The sequence below is a fragment of the Monodelphis domestica genome, chromosome 1 (genome assembly GCF_027887165.1).
Source record: "Monodelphis domestica isolate mMonDom1 chromosome 1, mMonDom1.pri, whole genome shotgun sequence".
Taxonomy (NCBI): Eukaryota; Metazoa; Chordata; class Mammalia; order Didelphimorphia; family Didelphidae; genus Monodelphis; species Monodelphis domestica.
In genome coordinates, this window is record NC_077227.1 from 692,797,138 (window position 1) to 692,822,701 (window position 25,564).

At 42.9% G+C, this 25,564-nt stretch overlaps 1 protein-coding gene across 2 annotated transcripts in view; it reads left to right on the plus strand.

Moving 5' to 3' along the window:
* Positions 1–4,887: 4,887 nt before the first annotated feature.
* Positions 4,888–25,564, plus strand: part of BEAN1 (brain expressed associated with NEDD4 1) — an 81,703-nt gene continuing 61,026 nt past the window's right edge. The window contains exons 1-2 of one of the 2 annotated variants that reach the window (XM_056799987.1): positions 4,888–5,775; positions 24,266–24,400. In XM_056799987.1, coding sequence (XP_056655965.1) covers positions 5,616–5,775; positions 24,266–24,400 — 295 coding nt within the window. In that variant the 5' untranslated portion in view covers positions 4,888–5,615. The remainder of the gene's footprint in view (positions 5,776–24,265; positions 24,401–25,564) is intronic. The other variant, XR_008912398.1, reaches the window with a different exon arrangement.

Below are 25,564 nucleotides of genomic sequence, written 5' to 3' on the forward strand. Positions count from 1 at the left end.
AAGTCAGTCCCAACTTTAAGGACATTTAACTGTGCCCTCATTCCCAATAGAAAAAAAAAACCACCTTATTTGGAGCAAATATACAGGGTAAAGAGCTTTAAACAGTGGTGAAATACAACACTATACCTATACCAAAGGGAAGCAAGAGGGCAAAGGGGAGTTTCTCTTCTCCCCACCCAATCAATCATCAAGCAGTGGGCTATTCACCCAGTATGTTATACCCCATTCAGCAGTTGGAGAATCTCTCAGCTCAGATAAGTTCTAGGCACAGCTGAGATATATAAAGGAGAAAACAGAATCACAAGCTCACCAAAGAGGCAGAGAGGTAGTCCATTACAGTTAGAAGCAGCTTTGAAGATTGTGAGCTCTGGCAACATAGAAGAGAGTGAGGATGGACTCAAGAGAGACAGCCCTAGTCATCGAGTTGAAGTTTGGACGTATATTTGTATATGTAAGTGCACAGACATACATGTACAGGTGGTCTCTCAATAGAATATAAGTTTCTTGATGACAACGACTATTTTATTTTATTCCCAGTGCCTAGCATGATACCTGAAATAAGCTAAGCAATTGCCCAGCCCTTGCCAGTCTTCTGTATTAAGACTGTATTAGAATTGATGCTAAGTAAGAGTTAAAAAAAAATGTAACCATGTCATGTTAGGTTGGAAAGACAGTGCAAAAATCATGCTGAAAATTAATAAAACCACCACAAAATCCAGAACCTCATAAAGCCTTGGGTTTGTATAGTGATCCTGTCATTTTATGCCTTTGTGACTCTGGGAAAATTCCTTCAATTCTTCTCTCTCTCTCTCTCTCTCTCTCTCTCTCTCTCTCTCTCTCTCTCTCTCTCTCTCTCACACACACACACACACACACACACACACACACACACACACACACACACATACAAATACAAGAGTCCATATTAGGAAGAGTTGGAACAAACATTAAGTGAGGTACACATATAATGAAAGCATAGCTAAAACAACTAATAACACTTGAAATATTGAACTTTGATGTTTTGTTTTGTTTTGTTGTTTATCTCAGGGTCATCACAACTTTGGCTTTGGGGTGTGATATCAATGAAAGACAAGTTACTTCTGCTATTCAGCTAAAGTGGCTTCTCTCAGGGAATGCTTTCTTCACTAGATGGATGCTAATATTTTTAAAGTGCTTTCTTCAAAGACTTGTACAAAAATATTTATAGACGCCTCTTTGTGGTGGCAAAAATTGGAAAACAAGGGGCTGCCCTTTGATTGGGGAATGGCTGAACAAATTTTGGTATATGTTGGTGATGGAATACTATTGTGCTTAAAGGAATAATGAACTGGAGGAATTCCATGCAAACTGGAACGACCTCCAGGAATTGATGCAGAGTGAAAGGAGCAGAACCAGGAGAACATTATACACAGAGACGGATACACTGTGGTACAATCAAATGTAATAGATTTCTCTACTAGCAGCAATGCAATGATCCAGGACAATTCTGAGGGACTTAAGAAAAAGAATGTTATCCACAACCAGAGGGAAAAAAAAAAAACTATGGGAGCAGAAATACAGAAGAAAAACAATTGCTTGATCACATGGGTGGATGGGGGATATGATTGGGGATGTAGACTCTAAATGATCACCCTAGTGCAAATACTAATAATATGAAAATTAAGTCTGGATCAATGACAAATGTAAAATCCAGTGGAATTACACATCGGCTACGGGAGGGGAATGGGGGAAGGGGAGGGGAAAAAACATAAATCTTGTAACCACGGGAAAATATTCTAAATTAATTAAATAAAATTTTCCAGAATTTTAAAAAAAAAGTGCTTTCTTCACAATGATTCTGTAAAGTAGGTAATCCAAGTGTTGTTATTCCCATTTTATAAATGAAGAGTCTGAGACTCGGCGAGGATAAGTTATTTTCTCAAGGCTAGATGGGAACAGACAAGTTCTCTGCCACTGGGATTACTACTAGCAAGCTGATCTGAGCTGAACCAAGTCAGTCATATTATTTGAGTACTAAGCTCTCCTCAGGAAGCAGCATCTCTGTTGGATAGGCCAGTCTTTTGGACAACCTGGATTCAGTCTTCAGTAGTCAACTGCAGTCTTTTTTCCATCATCAATCACCAGTTGTGTAACCTTAGGCAAATCAATTTGCCTGCCTATCTTATTTACCTCTTCTGTAAAATGAAGATAATAAAAGCAACTACTTTCTAGGGTCGTTGTGAAGATAAAATTAGATATTTATAGAGCACTTAGCACAATTCCTGCCACATTGTAAGTGTTATGTAAATATTAGCTATTGTTATTAATATTGTTCAGCCTTTGTTTTCAAAGAAGACCAGTGACATCACAGAGTGATGTCTGACTTGTTGATAAATTGGATTTTAGTAAGGCAAATGCACAAAGTCATTGCCCCACTCTCTCTTCTAAAATCATTAAAGTCCAGTGGCAAGAGAGAAGTCAGGACACTTGGCAATGGCCCTGGAAGCAGTAGACAACTATGGCATCTTCGATGTCTACCAAGCTCTAGGTTTATAATGGTAAGCCTATGGCTCATGTGCCAAAAAGGGCATGCAGAGCCCTCTCTGTGGGTTGCCTACCAGGGTTCATTACTAGAAAGTCAGAGGGACTGAGGAAGAGCTGTTCCCCTCCCTTCTCCATGGACCTGACAACATTCCTCATTTCACCAGCCCCTCTGCCTAGCAACCCAATAGAAGCACTTCCTCCCTCCCCTGACTGAGGTAAGGTGCAGGGAGGAGGGGTTGGCTCACATGTTGCAAGCACAGATGGCAGCCTGTTGAGTCTGTGATGAAGGTGATTCCCATGGTGGGGTTGGAGAGGAGCTAGGTTTGAGGGGAGCATAGCCCACAGCATGGCAAATAGAACTGGAGGAGAGCATTCAGGTCACTCATACACACACCTCTCATCACCCACCCTTCTGCCCATAAGCCCAATGGGAGTGCTTCCTCCCTCTCCTATGAGGGAAGGGATGGATGAAGGAGTGGGACACAGCACTCCATCTCTAAAAGGTTCACCATCACTGCTTTAGGCTCACCAGAGTACTTGCTTCAGCCACCTTCATGACTATTGGAACAAATTGTTCTCATCCACCCCATTCCACCAGGGGAAGGCTTTACAAGCTTGAATTAGACATCCCCAAATTCATCAACAGTTTGAGGCATTTTGGTAATCTTCAACCTTCAACCCCATTTGCCAAAATGATTTCACAAGGTCCAGCTCAGAAAACAGCTGCAGCATTTTCTATACTTCTTGGACCCACAGGTGAGAGTTTGGTTCCAGACAGACAACAAAGGCAGATAAGCAGCCCTGAAAAGCTTGACAAAGTTCTCACAGAAGAAGCAGGTCCTCCCTGAACATTCCATTATTAATATAATTAAATTTCTAAAGTGACATACATAAAAATGCTAGTTATTATTACCCTCCACACTTCCAGGCAAGATATGAAAGAGGAAGCTTCCACCTCTGGGTAGGAAATGGGAAAGGAGGTGGTAAACTATCTTCTGTTCAAAAATCCTTTTTGACTCAAAAGTTCCCCTTTCTCAATAAGGTCCTCCACATTAGCTTGGAGTAATAACATCTAATTTAGTCAGTTTTACCTCCCAAAAATCCTCTGGGAATCTTATGTAGATGAGGAACTATACCAAACAAAGCAGAGTTTAGCTCTCCCCTTCTCCCTTCATCTGAGTCCCTTTAGAAAGCATGCAACATTCTTAAGGTCTTCATTTCAGCCACATAACTACCCTACCAGGTCAGTGTGTCAGAACAGTTATCTGAGCATTCATACTATGATTTAGAACTTGGAGAGACTTTGGAAATCATCTCATTTGACCAATGAGAAACAATGGCTAAGAATTGAGAAAGGATTTGCCCAAGGTCACAGAGAAAGTAGCTAAGTTAGAGTCTGTTGACTCAAAACCCAGCGCTCACTATATTCTACCACATTATTGAGCCCATTTTTGAGAGGAGAAAGTGACTGCCAGGTTCATGGCAGCAACCTTGATCAGAAACCACACTTCCTGGACCCTAGGTCAGAGTTTCCTTCACATTGCCTTCACTTTTTCTTCTGTAATTTGATAAACCCAGGGGTTGGCTAAGCATGTAGAAGTGGGGAAGGGAATGGCCGGTATTTGCAAGAATGTTATTTTGCCCCTGAGATTTTATAAAGGGATAGGAATAGGTTATGTGTGATCTTGGGCAAATCACTTAACTTCTCAATCTGTGTTTCCTCGCAGGAAGTCGTATTAAATGGGAGAGGGGAGGATTGTCCATGAACTTACTTTTTTTTAAAGTGTTTGGTTTGGATATAATTACTTCCTTTGCAATCCAATGTATTTAATTTTAAGGGTGGAAAACCATTCTTCTGAGAAGGGGTCTACAGGCTTCCCCAAACTGGCAAGAGGGTCCATGACACAAAAAAAAGGTCGATGCTGACAGAGGTCCCTTGCAGTTCTATTATTTCATGTTCCAACACTTCTATCTTAAAATCTCTTCGGGCTTTCACATTGCAGGTTCCAAGATCTTTCCTCTCTGATAGTCTGCGATTCTGCGAAGATTCTACCTAAAACCCCACCACCAGAGCCCAACTAACTAATTAAGAAACCTTGGCACTCGGGTTGCTTTCTCCCGCGCCATCCCCACCCCCACCCTATCCTTTTTTGCCCAGCAATTGAGTTCGTTTTCAGGAGGCAGCTGCCCTTCCCTCCTCCCTGGGCACAGCTACTGCAGATCCTGCGGCACCTCCCCCGCCCCCACCCCGTCTTTCCGTCCTCTCCCTGCCCCCTTCCCGCTCTCAAGCTCTTCCCAGCCCCCCTCTTCTCAACCTGTCTCTCCTCCCCCGCCTCCTGGTTGGAGGGTTGGCTCCTTTCTCGCATTCTCCGCCTGTCATCTCTGTCTGCCTAAGTCTCTCCTTCCTCTCCGTGTGTGTGTGTGTGTGTGTGTGTGTGTGTGTGTGTGTGTGTGTGTGTGTATGTGTGTGTGTGTGTTACTCTCCCCTTGTCTCACTCTCCGCGCGTCTGCTTGTCTCCCCTGACCTGTGAGTGTGTGTGCGTGCGTGTGTGGACAGTATGTGTGTGCGCGCGCGCGTGTATGTCCCTCCCTCTCTCTTCTCCCCTGAACTCTTTCAAATGTGACACATCCCGCGGGGTGAAGCTGGCGGCCCCAGAGTAGGCGCCGCCAGGGCGGAGCAACCAAGCGCACCCGAGCCTCGGAGCCGAGCGGGAGCTGGAGCGCGGAGGCACCGCACACCCAGCTGGCCAGGGAAAGAAGAGAAGGGGCAATGGGCGGCGGCCGGCTATCTGGGCGGCAGTGGCTTGCCACGGCCAGCGGCCCAGCTCGGAGCTCTCCCTGAAGGAGGTAGCTCAGGATTCCCCTGCTTCCAGGAGTCCCCAGTTCCTGGGGTATGGGCTGGACCGCAAAGGATAGGAGCGCGCCCGGGTCTAGCCCCGGCCCGGCCCCAGGGGACCGAGCATCTAGCTGGTTGGCCAAGATGCGCCCAGGGCGCTCTTAAGCAGAGGCGAGCGGCAGCCCCCGGCCCGGCTTTAGGTTAGCTGCTGGCTCTCGGCTACCCTTCCCCGCCTCTTGACCCCGGGCCCGATCCCATGGGGGCCGGGCCCTGCCCCTCCCAGTCCCACTGCGCCCCGCCCAGCCCCGCCGAGAAGGCAGAGAAGGAGAGACGCCTGGCCCCCTCTCCGCCCCCCGCGGTGTCGCCCAGGAGCTCAGGGCGCATGGAGAGGACCGCGGCAGGCTGCGTGTGCCCGGGTAAGGGGGCGCAGCGCTAGGCGAACTGCGGGAGGATGGGGGACTAGAGGGCGGGGGTCAGGGGGGACGAGAAGAGGGCAAGGATGAGGGAAGGAAGGTGGGGGGAGGGAAAATGCTCCATCTCTCTTCCCCGCAGTCCCTTTCCTGATCTCTGCAACACCCCCACCACCACCCTTCTCTACCCTCCCCCACCCTAGTCTGCCTAGCAGCCAGCGTACACCACCGAGTCCTGGGTCCCAGCTGCCGAGAGCACTGACCCCCTCCCCATTTATGGCAGGCAATTGTAACCCCTGCCAAAGGACAGAGAAAGGAGGAAGTCCTTGAGCCAATCAATCATCCCTTCCAGGTTCAGTTTCTTCTTGTGTGAAATGAGGTGGTTAGGCTGAATTTTAGTATCAGAGGCTCTCAGACGGAAGAGACTTTAAAGATCTCTTTTAATCCAACGCATAGTGTATCCAGGTATAGGGGGGACAACCCACGCACCCCCTCTCCCTCAGCCTCAGATCTGGTAAAAGTTTCAACTCTACCACTGGCTCTTCCACTCCCTCTTCCCTTCCTGCTCCCCCTTCCCCAGTCTTCTCATCCAGCTCCGTAGTGGAATCAAAGGAAAGATTCTAAGAGGTCGAGGAACGAACCAGGACATAGGGAGAGAACTTTTGGAGCCCTTCTTCACCACAACCCCGCCCTCAAACCAGCACTTTAGAGCCGAAAGGGGAACAAAACCAATCCAGATCAAAGAGTGAACTGTTGCGGCTTGGGGAGATTGTATAGGTCAGACATCTCCATAGGTGTCAGGGCTACAGAGGCAGTTTATTTAGGGGACAACTTTCGAGGAGAACAAGTTCTGATTTCCCAGACCCTCGTCTTCATATTTAGGGCCCTCGAGCTGGTTAGCCCCTTGTTACTGAGCAAATCCAAGTAGCACAAGTGGTAAAGAAGGGTTTGTCTATGAAAATATTTGGAGCAAAGTTTATGAAAACATCAGTGGCTGCGACATGGGCCCTTCTCCCCACCCTACTGTGAAGTTTATAGAATCCAAGTGATGGGCAGAGTGTTGCCCTGGGGGTGGGGGAGAATGGCAGGGTTCAAGCCCTGCCTCTGTCCTATGTGGCCTCTGGGTCACCTGGAGAAAGATTCTGGGTTTCAGTTTGCTAATCTGAAAAATGAAGGACTTGGACCAGATAGTGACCAAGGTCCCTTCCAGCCTTATGATTCTCATTATTTCATCTGATCATTCACCTGTCTCCAGGATAGAGAGTACTTACTCCTAAACCTCGGTTTCTCCATCTGTAAAATGAAAACAAAGCATGTGTTAATCTTCCTACTTTTGTTTTGAGACAAGCAGTTTCTTTGTAAACTGTATCAGTGCTTGTTGTTATTATCTTTCCTTTCTAGACAGATAAGTGCTTCTTTTGTGTTTAATAGATCTTGTGGAAAAAGAAGTCATAGCATAGTCTGCATTTTCTCCAGATGACTTTTATGTGTGAGAACAGGGCTTGCTCCTGGTGTAGGTTAGTGGGTGGCAAACTCCCAAGGGCCAGAAAACTCTTTTCTTTGTCTAATTAGGCAGCTTTTTCCTAATCTCTTTAAGAAACATTTAGCTGATGATTAGTCAGTGGTTCCTGGGCATTTAACTTGGTGGTCTCCAGACATTAATCTGGGCTTTTGCTCTGACTCACTTGACCCTTTGTTCCAACAAAAGATCATATTAACAGTGTTTCTAGTTGGTATTTGAGGAATCATTGGATCATAGATTTTGAAAAAATAAAATAAAATAAAACAAAGCAAACTCCTTTTTAGAGATGAGGAAACTAAGGCTAGGAGCAATTAAATGGTTTATGCAGAATCACACCTCTAGTAGGTGTCTGAGTGAGATTTGAACCCAGGTCTTCCTGACTCCAGGACAAGCACTCAGTACCCATTGTTTCACACTGTTTCCACATCCTTAATGTCCTGCCTGAGTCAGATTTCAGAGTCAGTGGTGAAGATCTGGGAAGGGAAGGTAGACATGAGAGACCTTTGAGACGAGGTAGGCAGAGGTGAATGTCACTCAGCTCTTAGAAGGTCTTAGCAGCTCTTAGAGGACCCCTTGGTCTCTTCTGCATAGGCCTTTGATTCTAGTATCCTCCCCCAAAGAAATCAGAAGCAACTGAACTGATGTACATACCAGGACTTTGGACTGGTACGGAAATAACAGGAAAGGACCCTAATTATGAAGGCAAAGAGGGGTGCGGAAGGATTTAGAAATAGCATGTGTCATTTATTAACATCTGGCAACCAAACAAAAATGGGTTGTTATTAAGGACCTTGTCTAGGCCGTGTGCTTCCCCACTCTGTCTCCTCCTTCCTCTCACTGTTAAGAATCTATACAGTATACTAGAAAGAATACTAGATTTGCAGTCAGAAAAAAAAAAGTTTGGATCTTGGGTTCTGCTTTAAAAAAAGAGAGAGAGAGAGATACCTTGTCTTTTTGCATCCCTCTCATTTCCTTATAGACCTCCTGACCATTCCTTGTGTAAAAAAAAAAAAAAAGAATTTTTTAAAAGAGACGAAAAGCAGTTTAGTGAGACTAGCCAGCACACACCCCAAGCCTGACAGTATATGTTGTGTTCCACCTCCAAAGTCCCCCACTTCTACAGATGCATTCTAGAAGATGCATTCATATATCTCTTTGGGATCATTACAAGGAGCCCTCTTAGTTGTTGTTACTGTTTTTTGCAGTTACATTGCTCTAGTTGCTGTCTATGCTGTTTTCCTGATTCTTTCCTGATCACTTCTCATCGGTACTTCTAAGTCTTTCCATGCCCCCATGTATTATTTATAGTCACCATTTCTAATCGCAGAGTAATCGACTTTTTGGTTCATATACCAATTTATTGAACTCCCTCAAATGATGGACATTTGCTTTATTCATAATTCTTTGCTAAAACTGAAAGAGCTGCTATAACTATATTGGATGGAAGCAGTTAGGTGGCTCAGTGGATAGAGTTCCAGACCTAGAGATAAGAGGTCCTGGGTTCAAATTTGACTTCTTAGCTGTGTGACCCTGGCCAAATCACTTCATTCCAATTGCCTAGTCTTACCACTCTTCTCCCTTGGAACTGATACTCATATTAATTCCCAGGCAAAAGGTAAGGGTTTAAAAAATAAATAAATATATATTGGACAGGGCAACTAGGTATATCAGTGGAGGTCTGGAGTCAGGTGGAACTGATTAAGATCTGGCCTCAGACACTTCCTAGCTGTGTGACCCTGGCCAAGTCACTTATCCCCCAGCTCCTAGCCCTAGCCCTTATCACTCTTCTGCCTGTTAACCTATACTTATATCAATTCTAAGACAGAAGGTAAATTTTTTTTAATAAATAAATATATTGGGCCTTTCTATCATTGAACTGATTGAGATATATCCCTGTCAATGGGATCTCCAGGTCAAAGAGTGTGATCAGTTGAGACCCTTTCTTAGCTTAGACCCAGAATGCTTTCCAGAATGAGAGGACAAAGCCACAAGCAGCACCAGCAGTGAATTAGCGTGTCTAGCTTTCCATAACCCTTCCCACATTGGCACTTCCCATCTTTTGTCATCTTTGTCAATTTATTAGACATGAGGTAAAAAAAAAAATCTCTGCATTGTTTTGATTTGTATTCCTCTTATTATTAGTAAGCTGAAACAAGCCTTCTTATAGTTGTTAATCATTTGCAATTCTTTTGAGAATTGTTCATATCCTTTTGACTACTTATTAGGGCAGGATCTGCTTCTTCGTGTGTACCTTGGGCAAGTCAATTACAAACTCTAGGTCTCTCTTTCTTTGTTTTATTTTTTTAAACCCTTACCTTCTGTCTTAGTAGCCATTCTAAGGCAGAAATGTGGCAAAGACTAGGCAATCAGAGTTTAGGGACTTGCCCATGGTACACACAGCTAGGGAGTGTCTGAAACCAGATTTGAACCCAGGTATTCCTGCCTCTAGGTGTGGCACTCTATCCACTGTACTACCTAGCTGCCCCCTCTTTTCCTTTCTCCATATAGTAAAAGAATTGAATGAGATGATTCCTCAGAATCCTTCTGACTAAATCCTAGGAAACTATGAATCCCTACTCTACATACATGCTTAGCTTTTTCCTTCATACTTTCCTGAGTCTCTGAAATCTCCATTTATATTGGAAAAAGCAATTATTCTGATGTCTATAAGTAATCTTTTTTCCCCACTATAGAGGCTTGCCTACAGTAAAATACATACAGCTGTATGACTGTGAATATTCTTCTGGGAGTGCTCTAGTGGGCCAGGGAGCCACTGAAAGCAGAAGCAAACTAATTTCTGCTGAAAGAAAGGTGGAAAAAAAAAAGCTATGTGCTAAAAGGGGTACAACTCCCTACTTATCCCTCATGGTTCCTTTAGGGTCACTTTTCTATTTCTAATATGTTTTGGACCATTTTTATGCCCTTAGCACCTAGGATTATAGAATCTAGAATGGGAAGAGTCTTTGGGGATCCTCTTGACCAATTAAGGAAACCAAGGTCCAGGGTGAAAAGGTGACTCCTTGGAGTAAATAAATGACAAAGGATTTGAATCCAGAACTTCTGCCTCTAAATCTAGAGTTTCTTTCCACTGAGCCATGCTACATTTCCATCTTGGGCAATGATAGCTTCTCAGTACTTGGCTGGAAGCTTTTGCTGAGCTGGAGCCCTGGGAAGGAAAGATGATGTTGAAGGCTGTTGGGAAATTCCAGTGGTGCTGGCAACTAGCAGGAAAGCCAGGAGTGAACTGGCTGTAGCAAGGGCAAGCTAGGAAATTAGAGAGAGCCAAATTCCATTCACTCCTTTGGAATTTGTCTCTGATTCTTGGAGCACAAAAAGTGATGAGTATGGGGAGTTAATGAGATTATGAAAATCTGTAAATATCTAAGACTTCTAACACTAGAGAGATCTGAAAAGGCATCTCATTTAGACTCATCCTTTGAAAAAGGAGGGAATTATAGCCAGGAAAGGAACAATGACTTATGATTTGCAAATAGTTTCAGAGTAAGTTAATAACCAAGTTGGAACTCAAACCCAGATTTATTAAAATTCTTTCCATCTCACAGTGTGTTGAGAGATAAGAATGACCACAATTTTTTTTTTAGTAAATCAAATTAAGGGAGATTTCATATATAATCCTGGAATGTTAGAACTAGAGTTGGGGGAGCTACCTTAGAATAGAGAATATTAAGAGCTGAGAGGGACATTAGGTATCATGGACATTAGGAGCCTTCATGGTTTTGCTGAAGCCAGCTTGAACTCTGGGAAGAGTCAATTGTTAAATTTTTCAGTGCAAGAATTTATACCTGGGAAATCAACCAATGTCTCAAAAACAGCAAATGCTAAAAACTAGAGCTTGATTTATTATTTTGTTGATTCTCTAGATTCAGGAAAGTGACAGAGAGAGTGTTAACACAGATTAAATTTTAAAATGCATAGTAGGCACATTTTCTTTTTTTTCCCCAAAGATCTACTTGTTAAGACATTTCCCAGTACACCCTGGGAACATCTAATTTTTACAATAGTAGCCTACATGGTTTAATATATACATATGCATATATATAAGTTGCATTCATTTTTATGTTAGCTAAAAAATAAGGATTTTTTTCTGCAGTAACTCAAAACCAATTCAACTTTTTTCTTTTTCTTTTTTTTAAACCTTTACCTTCTGTCTCAGAATTAATACTGTGTATGGTTCCAAGGCAGAAGAATGGTAGGTAAAGGCTAGGCAATCGGGGTTAAGTGATTTACCTAAGATCACAAAGCTAGGAAGTGTCTGAGGCCAGAATTGAACCCAGGACTTCTCCTTTCTAGATCTGGCTCTCAATCAACTGAACCATCGAGCTTCCCCCTTACCTTTTTTTTTCCATACAAAAGTGAACACTTACAGGTATTGTGCTAGTCATTCACTCAAGTTGAAAGGGATGCCACAAAAAATCTAGTCCACAAATACCTGAACAGAGCTTGCCTCTATAACATCCCTGACAAAAGATTAGCCATCCTCTACTCAAAAACCTCCAATGACAAGGAACTTATTACTTCCCAAGGTAGTTCCTTCCATTTTTAGGCACTTCTAATTGTCAGTTTCCTTTTGTGTCTTTCCTTATGGGACAATTCCCCAGTTCTCACTTGTATTGTCAGGCAGAGACTGACTATTCCTTCACGCCTGGCTTTAAGGGTAAACCTGAAGGCTTTACATTTCAAGTATTGTTGTTTCTGAGCCCTCACAAGTATGTTCCCCATTGTCAGTCTGCCAGATGAACTCTATTAGCCTTTAGGAAAGGGGTTTGCTAAGTAGGTATTCCAAAAATAGTTGTTACAAAGCAATCTTCCCGAAGGAGGGTGTATTCAATCCTTGTATATACAAAGTTCTTGAAGAGAAGGACGAGAAGGGAACAAGGATTGCGTAAATACCTACTATGTACCAAAGCAAATGTTTTAGAAACATTATCCCTTTGAGAATAGTTTCACAATAAAGTACAGAGGTCTTGGGGCACACATATAAAGGATACACCTGGGAAAAGGATGTCTCCTCCCTTAGTGTTGTCCTTAAGGAATTCTTCTTAGTTAGAGCTTATCTTTGGGCTCTCCAGTCCCTAGCCAATGCTTCTCATGATCATTCAGGAAACCACAATCCTTTAAGGGCTCTAGGTCCTTTCTCTGTCACTGACTAAACTTGGGATGGATGTCTCTGATGGAACCTCAGGTTGTCCCAAATTCATGTGGCTCCTGCCAGGACAATTCCATCTAGGGAATTTAAGTGACTTGCCCAGGATCACACAGCTAAAAAGTGCCTGAGGCCAAATTTGAATCCAGGACTAAAATGAGGAAAAATTAAACACAAAAGAAACAGAAATGATATATGCTTATAGACATTTGGCAGCCAAGTGGCAGCCACCGTTCTCCCTTATCTAGAACCTTAGAGAAGTCTTACTGCACAACTCTACCAGGAAGTAAAAAATAATCAAAAGATCACTAGCCCCTTTTGAAGTTGAATTCAGTTCCAGTTCAACTCTCCTGAGACATTAGTTCTAGTCTAGCAGACTTTTGTCATTTTTACCTCCTGTCTTAGCATCAATACTAAGTAGCAGTTACAAGGCAGAAGAGTGGTAAAAGGCTAGGCAATTGGAGTTAAGGGACTTATACAGGGCCACATAGCTAGACAGTTATTATTAAACCTGTTTTACAAATGAGGAAACTGAGGCAAGAAGCATGTAAGCGACTTGCCCAGGATACCCCAATTGTTAAGTGTTTGAGGCCAGATTTAAGCTCAGGTATTCCTGACTCCAAGTCCTTCATCCTGTTAATGTCAGCTATTTGATTAAGCCAATAATCGTTCTAACATTGAATATTCTTGATAGCTGAGTTTGGATTCAGTCAGGAAATGCCAGAAGGCTAACTCCAGGTTTCTGTCACAGGTTCAGGGCTGCATTAATCAAGGCCAAGTTTCTAGAGAGAAAGAGACAGAGAGGGAGACAGAAAGAAACAGAGAAGAGGGAAACTGAGACAAAGAGAGAAGGGACAACAGAGAGAGAAGAGGAAAGACTGAGAAACAGAGAAAGAGACAGAAAGAAAAAGAGACAGAGAAAAGGGGACATGGAAAGACAGAGACAGAGAGAGATCAGTCCCATTTTATCCCGCCCCCTAAGCCAGACCACATCTACGGCATTATGTTTGATTCCAATCACATATTTTAGGAAGAATATTGATAAAACAGAGAGTCCTGAGGAGGTTAAGGTGACCAGAATGATGAGGAGGCTGGAGATTAGAGAGGATGAAGATTTATTCAATGAACAAGGTAAGTCTGGAGAAGAGAGTAGGCAGGAACATGATAACTAATTTACAAATATTCAAAGGTCAGTCAAATGGAAGAGGTATTAAATTTATTCTGCTTAGTCCCAGTGGAAAGAACGAAGAGCAAAGTATGGAGTTGTAGATAATCAGATCTGGGCAAACCTGCCAGTAACCATACCTATTCTACAATGGAATGCACTGGTTCAGGAAGTAGGAAAAGCCCCATCAAGGAAACTACTTACCTCCCTTCCCTAGAGTTCAGAGGCTCCCCATCACCTCTAGGATCAAATATAAAAATCATAATTTGCCATTCAAAGCCCTTCATTACTTTACATCCCACCCTACCATCTGGCTTTCCAGTCTTTTTACACCTTTAATCCCTGTATGTACTCTTTAATCCACTGACACAAGCCTCCTTTCTATTCCTCTACCAAGACACTGAAGCTCTTGCCTCTGGCCATTTTCACTGGCTGTCCCTCTTGCCTGGAATGCTCTTCCTCTTCATCTCTAATTCCTGACTTCCCTGGCTTTCTTCAAGTCCCAGCTCAAATCTCACCTTCTCCAAGAAGCTTTTCGCAATCCCACCCCCACCCCCTTAATGCTAATATCTTCCTTCTGTAGATTATTTCCAATTATCTTTTTTATCCATCATTATTTGTGTGCTTCTCCCTCATTGGTTCTTGAGCTCCTTCAGAGCAGGGTCTATATTTCTGTCTTACTTTTCATCCCCATCACTTAGCCCAGTGGCCGACACATAGTTGGTGCTTACTAAATGTTTCTTGACCCATAAATGGAGTTCTTCAAATGGAGGGATGTTGTAAGGGATGTTGTAAGAAGCATTCCTGCTCCGGGACAGGTTAGACTAGAGACCTATTGAGGTCATTCCTAACCTTGACATTTGAGGGTGGAGAGGGATAACCTCATGCATGTGTCTACATGTATGTCTTTTTTCTCCCCACCCTTGCTGAGTCTGGCATATCACTTGGTCTTATATAATCTTCATTCCTCATTCCTCTTTTTCTCAAAGGAGTTAATTAATTGAGAACTAATTAAGGGTTTTATGCCTACTGTTTGACACAGTGTTTGGAAACAAAAGTCATTAGGGAAAATGGGGGAAACTTGAATTGTCATCTGCCACATGAAAATATTTAATTTGATGCCCCCAGAGGCATAGTCACCTAAGGCACTTCCCTTGATGATGTTCAGAGCCCTTGATGAGCCATAAAGATTGAATAAACATTTTTGAATGGCATTGAAGATCCTTGCCAGTCTTGTTCCAACCTACCTCTCCAGCGTTATGTCGCATTTTTCTCCTTCTGTGTTCCAACCAGACAGGACTCCTTATTCTTTTCCATCCCTCCCATTCTGGAAGGCAGCCTGACACAGAGGGGAAAGCACTAGATATGGTATCAAGGGACCTGGGTTTGAATCTTGGCTCTATGTGACCTTAAGGCAAATCACTTACCATTCTGGGACCATTCGTGTCCTCATCTTTAAAATGAGAAGGGATAGATTAGGCAGGCAGGTGGCACAGTGGATTGAGTGCTGGATCTGGAATCAGGAAGACTAAATCTTCTGAGTCTAAATCTGACCTCAGACACTTGTTAGCTATGAGAACCTGGGCAAGTCACTTCACCCTGTTGACCTCAGTTTCCTCATCTGTAACGTGAGCTGGAAAAGGAAACAGCAAACCACTCCAATATATCTGCCAAGATAATCCCCAGTGGGCTCACAGAGTCTGACAGGTCTAAAAAATGATTGAACAACAACCACAGTGCCTCTAACCAAGAGCACAGATGGTCAGAAAGGAAAAGCAAATCAGTCATATGTGACCTAGTCCATTGCATTAATTTGTCCTAGTCCTATGTATTTTGTTATGTTTCTTCTTTATGACAAGATATGCAAAACGAACTAACTCATCTACAAATTGACACACAAGAGTTGGAATCATGGGATCTCACAACTGGTTGGGACATTGAATCGCATTTGGTCCAACCCCTTCTAGTGGATCTTATTGAGCTTCATGGAGGGGAAGGGACTTTCCCAAAGTCACACAGCTAATTTATACTAGAGGATGGAACCCAATCCCCCCGCCCTTGGGATCCCTGCTCCCCCAGACTACCCGGCCAGTGCTCTTTCCACTATATCATTCCACTTAATCCACCAATGTTTCATCATACCTTGTCTATAGTAAAGCACTGGGACAAGAAACATGGCGCTAGGTATGCAAAGAGAAAACCAAAGCAGGGGGGGCAGCTGGGTAGCTCAGTGGATTGAGAGGCAGGCCTGGAGATGGGAGGTCCTAGGTTCAAATCTGGTCTCAGACACTTCCCAGCTGTGTGACCCTGGGCAAGTCACTTAACCTCCCCACCCCCCATTGCATAGCCCTTACCGCTCTTCTGCTTTGGAACCAATACACAGAATTGATTCCAAGACGGAAGGTGAGTGTTTAAAAAAGAAAAGAAAAGAAAAAGAAAACCAAAGCAGGTCTCACCCTCTGGGAGTTTATAGTCTACTGAGAGGATGTTCACAGATAGGTTAATAAAAACCAAATGTGGCCCATTCAACACAAGAGTCATTTCAAAGTCACAGTTTATAATTTGCCCATTGTTAAAAAAAAGAAGAAAGGACATATGATTTAGCTTCAACAATCTAGAACCAACGTTGTCTGTTATAGGTGATTCAGGGTTCTCCACCATTGAACACTATCTTCATTTAAGTAGCTGTCACTATTATAGGTATTTTCCTTTTGGCTCATCTTCCTTCAAACTGAGGATTCAAATTTCTTGGATGCCAGGGACTGTGTAATATACATCTTTGCATCACACATGACACGTGCCAACGAAGGGCTAGTTTCACACACATGGTGCTCAAGTTCAGGGAGTTGAGATTTTTGTAACAACTAAGATCATTTTTTAAAAGTTTTGTATTGAGTTCAAACCCAGTGACTTCATAGACAATTAAGCTCATTTTTAAAACAACTTTATTGAGTCAACAGATGGTGAGGGAGAAAACAATGACATTAATTCAAGAAATCTTTCATTAAGTTAAAAAGAGTGAGACTTTTATTTACTCGATTATTTTTTAACTCGCTGGTTTTTAACTCAAAAAGAATTTTTTTAATTTTCTGCATTGCTTTGTTATGGTATCACTAGACTTTGAATGGGAGGACTTGTTTTCTAGTACATCTCTGCTGTGTTGTCTTAAGCAAATCACCTTCCCCCGTGGGCCTCAGTTTCTCTATCGGTAAAATGAGAATGATACTATCAGTCAAAATGATTTCACGGGCATGTAAGACTCTAGATGGAGCAGTGGATAGAGCACTGGGCCTGGAGTCTGGAAAACCAGAAGACAGAACTTGCCTCAGACACCAACCCCTGTGCAAGTCACTTAACTTTTGTCTGCCTCAGTTTCCTTATCTGTAATAGTAATAGTAGCACTTACCTCCCCAGGCTGTTGTAAGGATAGAATAACATTTGTAAAGTTTTTTGTCAATCTTGACAAACTCTATAAATGCTATTATTATTGTTGTGAATATCAGAAAAGATAATGTACATAAAGTGCTTCATCAGTCTAGGACACTGTGTAACCATAAGCTATAACTATTTTTGTTCTGAACCAAGGAAGGTCCTATCTACCAGTTTATTGGTTTCCATCTTTGGGTTTTCAAGTGATGTCCTATCTTAGTCACAGGACCCAGAGCTTGAAAGAGCATCTGGTCCAAGCCTATCACTTTATAGATGTGAAAACTTGTGGCTCAGAGAGCCCTAAATCTTGATCACCCAGGAAATTGGGGGCAGAAATGAGCCCAGGTGCTCTCCAAAGTCATCGTTCTTGCCACCATTCTGCCCTGCCTTTATTATTAGGTATAGTGCAAACCCCAGGAATGTCTGTAACCCATAAGTAGAAAGGAAGGCTTCCTGAAGGAGGTGGTCCCTGAGAGAATAGTCTTTCTCACAGGAGCAAGCTGCATTTTATAGATTTTTTTCCTTTTTTTTTCCTCATTAAATCTAATGAATCTTCTCCCTTTGAGATAATAAAGAAAAGTTTATTGTCTCTATGTTGTGAAGTGAGACTGAATTTTAGTGCCTTCTCTGGGGCCTCTCAGATGGTAATCCATTTACCCACTGAGTTCCATTTGTTTAATGTGGCCACATGTTCCCCTATTAAAAACTCTCTTCTTGCCAAGAGGCTTCATTTCCCAAAGTGAAGGCTAGACTTGGATTTCTTAGGAGTTGTGAAGTAGCCAGGGATGTCCCAAGTGCAAGGGAGAGAATGAAAAGAATAGCAAGGAAGTATATAGTGATTTAAGGTTTGCAAAGCACTCTACACAGCCTAGCTCATCTGATCTCCCAACGTCCCTGGGAGATAGGTGCCATTTTGATCCTTATTCAGTTGTTTCAGTTGTGTCTGTCTCTTAGTGGCCCCATCTGAGGTTTCCTTGGCAAAGATACTAGAGTGGTTTGCCATTTCTTTCTCTACTTCATTTGACAGATAAGAAAACTGAGGCAAAGAGGTGACTGGTCGTTTTAGGGTCATATCACCAGTAAGTGTCCGAGACTGGATTTGAACTCAAATCTTCCTGACTGCAAGCCCAGTACTCTACCCACTGTGCCACCTCAGTGTGCCACTCACTGTGCCACTGCCCAATCTCCAAACATAATGCCAAACAGAATAGATAATGTTTTTTTCTAGATGGTTAAAATTAAGTCACATACCCTTTCTTCTTTTAACAGAGGGCGAGGAAACTCAGGCAAACAGAAGGTAACTGATTTGCCCAAAGTCAAATAATTTCTGGGCAGAAATTCATTCTAAGCTAAGCTGTTCTGACTCCTTCCTTCTCACCTTCTTCACCCTGCTCACTTTCCCAGAAATGTGTCTCCAATAAAGGCTTTGAAGTGGAGAAACTTTTAGAAACAAGTTAAGGGCAATTGGTTTGGTTCCTGTCTTCTATCACATGAGGATACATAATAATCAGGCTAGAAAACAAACAAACAAATAAAAAAAGGAACCAAAAAAAAAGGGAAAAGAAACCCAGTGATTTGGCCAAGTCAGTGTATGAGGTCAAACTTGAACTCAGGTCTTCTTACTTTCAATTCCCACACTCTTTCTACTATGACACCTCGAATTACTTAGAATTACTAAGTGTTGCTTAGAACCTATTCACATCCACAGGTGATGTTAACATCAAGACCTAAAGTCTGTGAACACCTGGCACCCTGGAGCAGGGAGGTAAGCATAAATGCTGGGTATGGGAGTGTAGCAAGAGGCCATGGGATTTCTTCAGAGATAGAACAAAGACAGGTTTTCTCACTCAGGGCAGGCCAACTAATGCTGGGGGTCAGTCTATATCCAAGTGCAGGAAAGACAACTCCATTAGGAGATGGAGAGAAAGAGTCTGAATCAGGAGGTAAATAAGTGTAAACCAAAATGGCGGACCAGATCTGTACCAAGATGTCTTTACCAACATCTGAGGGACTAAGACAAACTGGGACGCTCATTGGCCAGAGAGTTCTGTGAGCCAGAAGGTTGGATTCCAGCTCTCACATAAATAAAAATAATGATAATAGATAGTATTTATATCCAGTGCCCCCTGGCACCCACCACTACACAATTTTATTGGGTCAAGCAAATGGTTAGAGATCTTGGGGTCCAAACAATCTCAATCTATTCTCAAACTTTAAATGAGCAAGAAACCCAGCTCTCTTAATGGGGGAGAAATTCAAGTGCCTAGTGGGTAACTTTTGGTAAGAGACAAAGTCCAGGAGGCAGCTACATGGCTCAGTGGATAGAATACTGGGTGTGGTGTCAAGAAGATCTGAGTTCAAACCAGCCTCAGATGCCTACTAGCTAGGTGACCCTGGAAAAGTCATTTAACTTCTGTTTGCCTTAATCCTCTGGATTAAGATACTCCAGTATCTTTGCCAAGAAAAACCCAATGGACAGTATGGTCCATGAGGTCACAAAAAAGTTGGAAATGACTAAACGACAGTAAATAGGTCTGCAAAGTGCTTTATACATGTTATCTACTTTCATGCCTCTTCTAGCTCTAGCATTTAGACTAGATTCAGTAATATCACAGTTTGTTTGGGGTTTTGGGGGAAGTTTTATTTAATTAAATTATCACAGTTTTAATAGCTTAATTTGTTGCTCCTCCCAGAAGTGTGCTATTTTAAAATGGAGCCCAGGGAAACTCAGAATCCCAGACTAGTGAGGGACATCAGAAGACATCTAGTGTATTATTTAGCTGAAGCATTTATCCCGTCTGCATTTACCTTCAACTAATTCTCCTATCTCTTCTTACAAATTGTAAGAGACAGACCCTCCCAAGCAGGCCATTCCCATTGTTGGACAGTTATTCTTCTGAAATATGCCTCCCTCTAACTTCTACCCATGGATCTGAGTTCTACCTCTATGTTCCAATAGATACATTCCTAGTGGTGGAATTTTAGACAAAGTGATACTGGCTTGGAGTCAGGAAGATCTGAGTTCAAATCCAGCCTCAGACACTAGCTATGTGACCCTGGTTAAGTCATTTATAACCCCCATTTGCTTCAGTTCCTCACCTGTAAAATACAGATAGACTGGAGGGAAAAAAAATGGCAAACTACTCCAATATCGCTGCCAAGAAAACCTCATGGACAGTATTGGCTTCTTATGGTTCACAGCGTATTGATGAGTCAGATCCAATTGAACAACTGAACAACAGCAGTTTTGTCCACCTGGAATGGAACCATCGAGTCTGCATATCCTGATCAGGATAAATCCTTCTCTGGGATGATCTTGGGGCAAGGAGAAGTAGCACATAGTGTGGCAGAAAAAAAAACAACAACAACACTGGACTCATTATCAGATGTTGTGTAGTCATTTTTCAGTCCTGTCCAACTCTCCATGACCCCATTTGAGATTTTCTTGGCAAAGATACTGGAGTGGTTTTCCATTTCCTTCTCCAGCTCATTTTACAAATGGGGAAACTGAGGCCAAAAGGGTGAAGTGACTTGCCCAGGGTCCCATAGCTAATGTCTGAAGCTAGATTTGAACTCAGGTCTTCCTGACTCCAGGCAGAGCACTCTATCCACTTGTCACCTAGCTGTCTATCTGTCATCAATTGACCTGGGTTCAAATGCTAACCTTCTTACTTATTACCTGTATGATTACAGCCAGGTCACTTCCTTTTCTGGGGCTCACTTTCCCCTGACTGAAAAATGACTACACAACATCTGTAAAATGACAGAATTGGACTAGACCACCATCTCTAGGGTCTCTTCATCCTCTAAGTCCTCTGCTTCTACAATGTTTATTGGAGCCCCCTTGCCAGCCGTGAAATTCCTATTATGGATCATTCCCTAGGTATGATGTGAGAAAACGGGGCCCTGGTCAGTCATGAAATTCCCCTGAATCACTTTTTCCCTCTCCCACCCCCCAATTCACTTCAGTTAAAAAAATGGAGTAGGGGGAACCTTTGATGGTTTAATTCAAATGGTACCTTTTAGGTCCACATTTCTAAGAGTCCCCTTGAGTGGAAGACTGATGAAAAAGGAAATGAAAGGGAAATGAATCAGACTTTTCGTGTATATAACCGAACCACTTAATGCTCAAAGTACTGCAGGCTGAATTCCCCTTGTTAGGAAATCCAATTAGAGATGAGTCAGAGAGAGGGATGGAAGTACTCTCCTCCTGCACTTCAGCCACAAAATGAAGAAAACGGAGCTCCGAGTCCACAAGCTCATTCATGGCTCAGTGAATGGAGTCAGTAATGGGCAAACTCTGAGTGGCTATTTTCCACCAGCAGGTTTCTAGCCTTGAGAAACGTAGACCCAACTGTGAAGGAAGACTCAAACCCAGGGCCCCCAATTACTCACACAGGCCAGTGGTCCTCTGTGACAGGGGAAAGATGAAATGACTGAGGCTGCCCAGATCCCTTTCATTCTCTCACCTCCCAGTATGGCTCCTTACATCCAGGCTTAAAGGTATTTCATGAATCCCATCCTATGTCTGAAGGTCCCTCGGAGCTCTGACATTCTGGGACGTTGTGACTTTGTGAACAAAAGATACAGTGAATGTGATTTAATCTTCTCTTCTTGATGACTCAGATCTTCATGAAGTCTATCCCTTAGTGTAATGGTTCTTTATACAGGGACAACCTTAAGGACAATTGAGGTGTTTCAAGGACTCAAGCATATTTTTTTTTTCTTTAACTCCTACTGCATGATGCATGAAGGAAGGAAGGAAGGAAGGAAGGAAGGAAGGAAGGAAGGAAGGAAGGAAGGAAGGAAGGAAGGAAGGAAGGAAGGAAGGAAGGAAGGAAGGAAGGAAGGAAGGAAGGAAGGAAGGAAGGAACTAAGTCAATCCCAGAGACTGGCATTGTTTGCACTGTGACTCACTACCCTTAGCAGCTGAAAGAGATCTATGTACCCTGAAGCAGGGAAGTCTTTTCTCCTTTGGCAAGACAGCTTTTACCTCCAGTGAGCATGACTGATTGTTAATTAAGTCCTTAGCGCACAGATTCAGTCAGTCCAGTGTTGAGCATTTCCATCAACTGCAGTTCACTTGGCGGTGGTGGACGAGTGACCGCACACCCAAATAAATAGTCGCCAAATTGCATTCTATTTTACATCTTCACACACTGCTCCAGGACATATGAGAAAAAAAAATCGATGGAGCTCTTTTCACAGGAGGAGTACAGAAGAACATGGACAGATTGTTAAACTGTTTTGAAATTCTCTTCTCTGCTTTTATAAAGGAGTCATCCTAACTTTCTCACACCAGCAGGAAAGAAAGTTTGTTCTTTGAATTCTGGAAATCAAAGAATCATAAAATCTCAGGGCTAAAAAGAAACCTAGAGATCATCTCATCCAACTGCTTCTTGAAGCAGGAATGCCATCCTCTATATACCCAAAAGTAGAGGCTGAGTGGATGGGGCACCAAGGCTGGGATCAGGAAGGATGGAGTTCAATCTGACCTCAGACATTCACTAGCTGTGGGACTCTGGATAAGTTACTTCACTCTGTTTGCCTCCATTTCCTCATCTATAAAATGAGCTAGAGAAGAAAATGGCAAACCACTCCAGTATTTTTTTAAACCCTTAACTTCCATCTTAAAATCAATACTGTGTATTGGTTCCAAGACAAAAGAGCAGCAATGACTAGGCAATGGGGGTTAAATAGGAGGCACCTAGCTGCCCCCGGTGGAGTATTTTTGCCAAGAAAACCCTAAATGGGATCAATAAGAGTCAGACACTAGGGGGCAGCTAGGTAGCTCAGTAAATGGAGAGCCAAGCCTAAAGACAGAAGGTTCTGAGTTCAAATCTAAACTCAGATGCTTCCTTGTTATGGGACACTGGACGAGTCACTTAATCTCCATTGCCTAGTCCTTACTGCTCTTCTGCCTTAGAACCAAGACACAATATTGATTCTAAGACACAAGATAAAGGTTTAAAAAAAGTCAGACATGCCTGAAAATAATTAAACAACAGCAACAAATACCCCTTACAAGTGATCAATCCTGTCTGCTCGAACACCTTGACCAACAGAAACTTTCTACCCACTAAGCAGCCCATTTGTTACATAGGTCTAACTTAAATTGAGCCAACTGGCCCCTCTGTGACTTGTACCCCTTGCATAGTGCCTGGCACATAGTAGGCATTTCATTAATTATTATTGAATGATTGATTAATTAATAATTAATGGATGACTCTTTAGTTGTTGTTCAGCCATTTTGGTCATGTCCAACTCTTGTTGACATTACTTGGGGTTTCCTTGGCAAAGACACTGGATTGGTTTGCCATTTCTTTCTCCAGCTCATTTTATAGATGAGGCAACTGAGGTACAAAAGGTGACTTTCCCAGGGTCACCCAGATAGTAAGTGGTTGAGGTCAGATTTGAACTCAGGAAGACAAGTCATCCTGACACTAGACCCAGGACTCTATCGACTGCAACACCTAGTGACTTCATGTTAGTGGTCCTAAATGGAAGTTAGCTGTGGCTTCAAGAGCTCGTGGGGGGTGGGGGGGATGCTTATTGTCATGGGATCAATCATGACTTGATTTGACCTCTACATAGTAACCAGGTCGTATTCTCTTGGACTCCTGGGTAAATTTGGCCCCTGAGTACATGTTGTTGGAGCCCGGTCCTTGCTCAGCAAAAATCCCTATGCCTAGACCAAAGTCACCTTCACAAAGTGAAGCATTTGGGGGAGAACCAGGAGGGGCTCCTGTAGCGCTGAGGTATGAGCTGAGTCTTAAAAGCAGCCAGAAAAACTAGGAGGTAAGGGATTCTCACAATGGAGGATAGTAAATTCAAAGACAGAGAGAAGGGAAGATGCAGTGATGTATTCGAGTTGCAGATCCCTTTGTTGTCAGCCTGGGAGAATCATGACCCTGGGCTAATCTGGGTGAGGGATCTGGGATTCAGAAGGAGCCAGGGCTGTACAAAGGAATGGGAGCTGGAAAACACCTGGCTTCTAAGCCTGCGCTGTGGCTACATGGCTGTCAGCGAGCGACTTCACTACTCTGCACCCATTTCTTCATCTGAAAAGTGAGGAGTTGGGACTAGACAGTCCCTCCTATCCCTGGCAGCCAGCTCTGACATTCTGTGGCCATCCTTGTGATGTTCTGTGTCTGTGAGCTTCCTTCCAGCTAAGCAGAGGGATTCAAAGCTGCTGTTTTTTCTCTCTGTCTTTCAGACGAGCAGAGCATCCTTCCCTGTAAGAAGGAGGAGCTGCAGTGTGACAACGGGCTGTGCCTGCTGAACTGGCTGCGCTGTCACTACAAGAAGGACTGTAGTCGGGACTACATGTCCATCAAAATCACCTGCTCCAGTAAGTCTTCTCCCTAAGCCCACCCCCCACCAGGGTACCGCGTACCTGCCAACATCTGGGCTGAAAACCAGGTGGGGGCCACTCACTCTCCAGCCAGGTCCTGGTTGGACACTCAGGGAAGAGCTTTGGGGTTTTCATTAAAGAAATCATGGTGTCTTGCTAAAGAACTGAATTAATCAGATAGCAAGAGCCCTGGGGAGGGCCAGGAGGGGAAAAAAAGGAGAAACTTCTGTAGTGTGATGGAGAAAACTCCAGACATAGCACCAAAAGGCCCCAGCTCTGGTGCTTACCAAATGGTGGGACCACAGACAAGGCAGCTTAATTTCTGAGGCTCCAAATCCTCATTTCTAACTGCCCTTTGGATTTCTTGAATTGGAAGTGCCATTGTTGTTCAGTCTTTTCAATCGTGTCCAACTCTTTATGGCCCCCATTTGGGATTTTCTTGGCAAAGACATGGGAGTAGCTTGCCATTTCCTTCTCCAGCTCATTTTACAGGTGGGGAAACTGAGGCATATGGGGTCAAGTGACTTGCCCAGAGTCACACAGCTAGGAAGTGTCCAAGGTCAGATTTGAACCCAGGACCTCCCGTCTCTACATCTGACTCTCAATCCACTGAGCCACCCAGATGACCCTCCAAAGTCATTTTTCTGAAGCACACATCTGACCACATCAGTTTCTTGCTCAGTGAACCTCAGAGACTCCCTATTACCTCTAGGATCAAACATAAAGACTTCCATTTGGCTCCTAATTAAAAAACTCTTCGTTTCTGACTCCTTTCTACCTTTCTCATACTAGACTGCCCTTCATACAGTCTAGAAATCCATCTACAGCTAAAAACACAGCAAAGGAGAAAATAATTTAAAAACCCTTAGTACAGTACTTGGAATATAATTGGTGCTTTATAAATGCTAACTTTTATTATTATTATTATTATTATTATTATTATTACTACTACTATTCATAGTATTATCATCATTGTTATGTTGCTATTATTACTATTACTAATTTATCATTATTATTACTACTATTAATAGTATTGTTATTATTATTACTATTTCTAATTCATTGTTATTACTATTATTAATAGTATTGTTGTTATTATTACTATCCTAATTTATCATTATTATTACTACTATTAATAGTATTATTTCTATTATTATTACT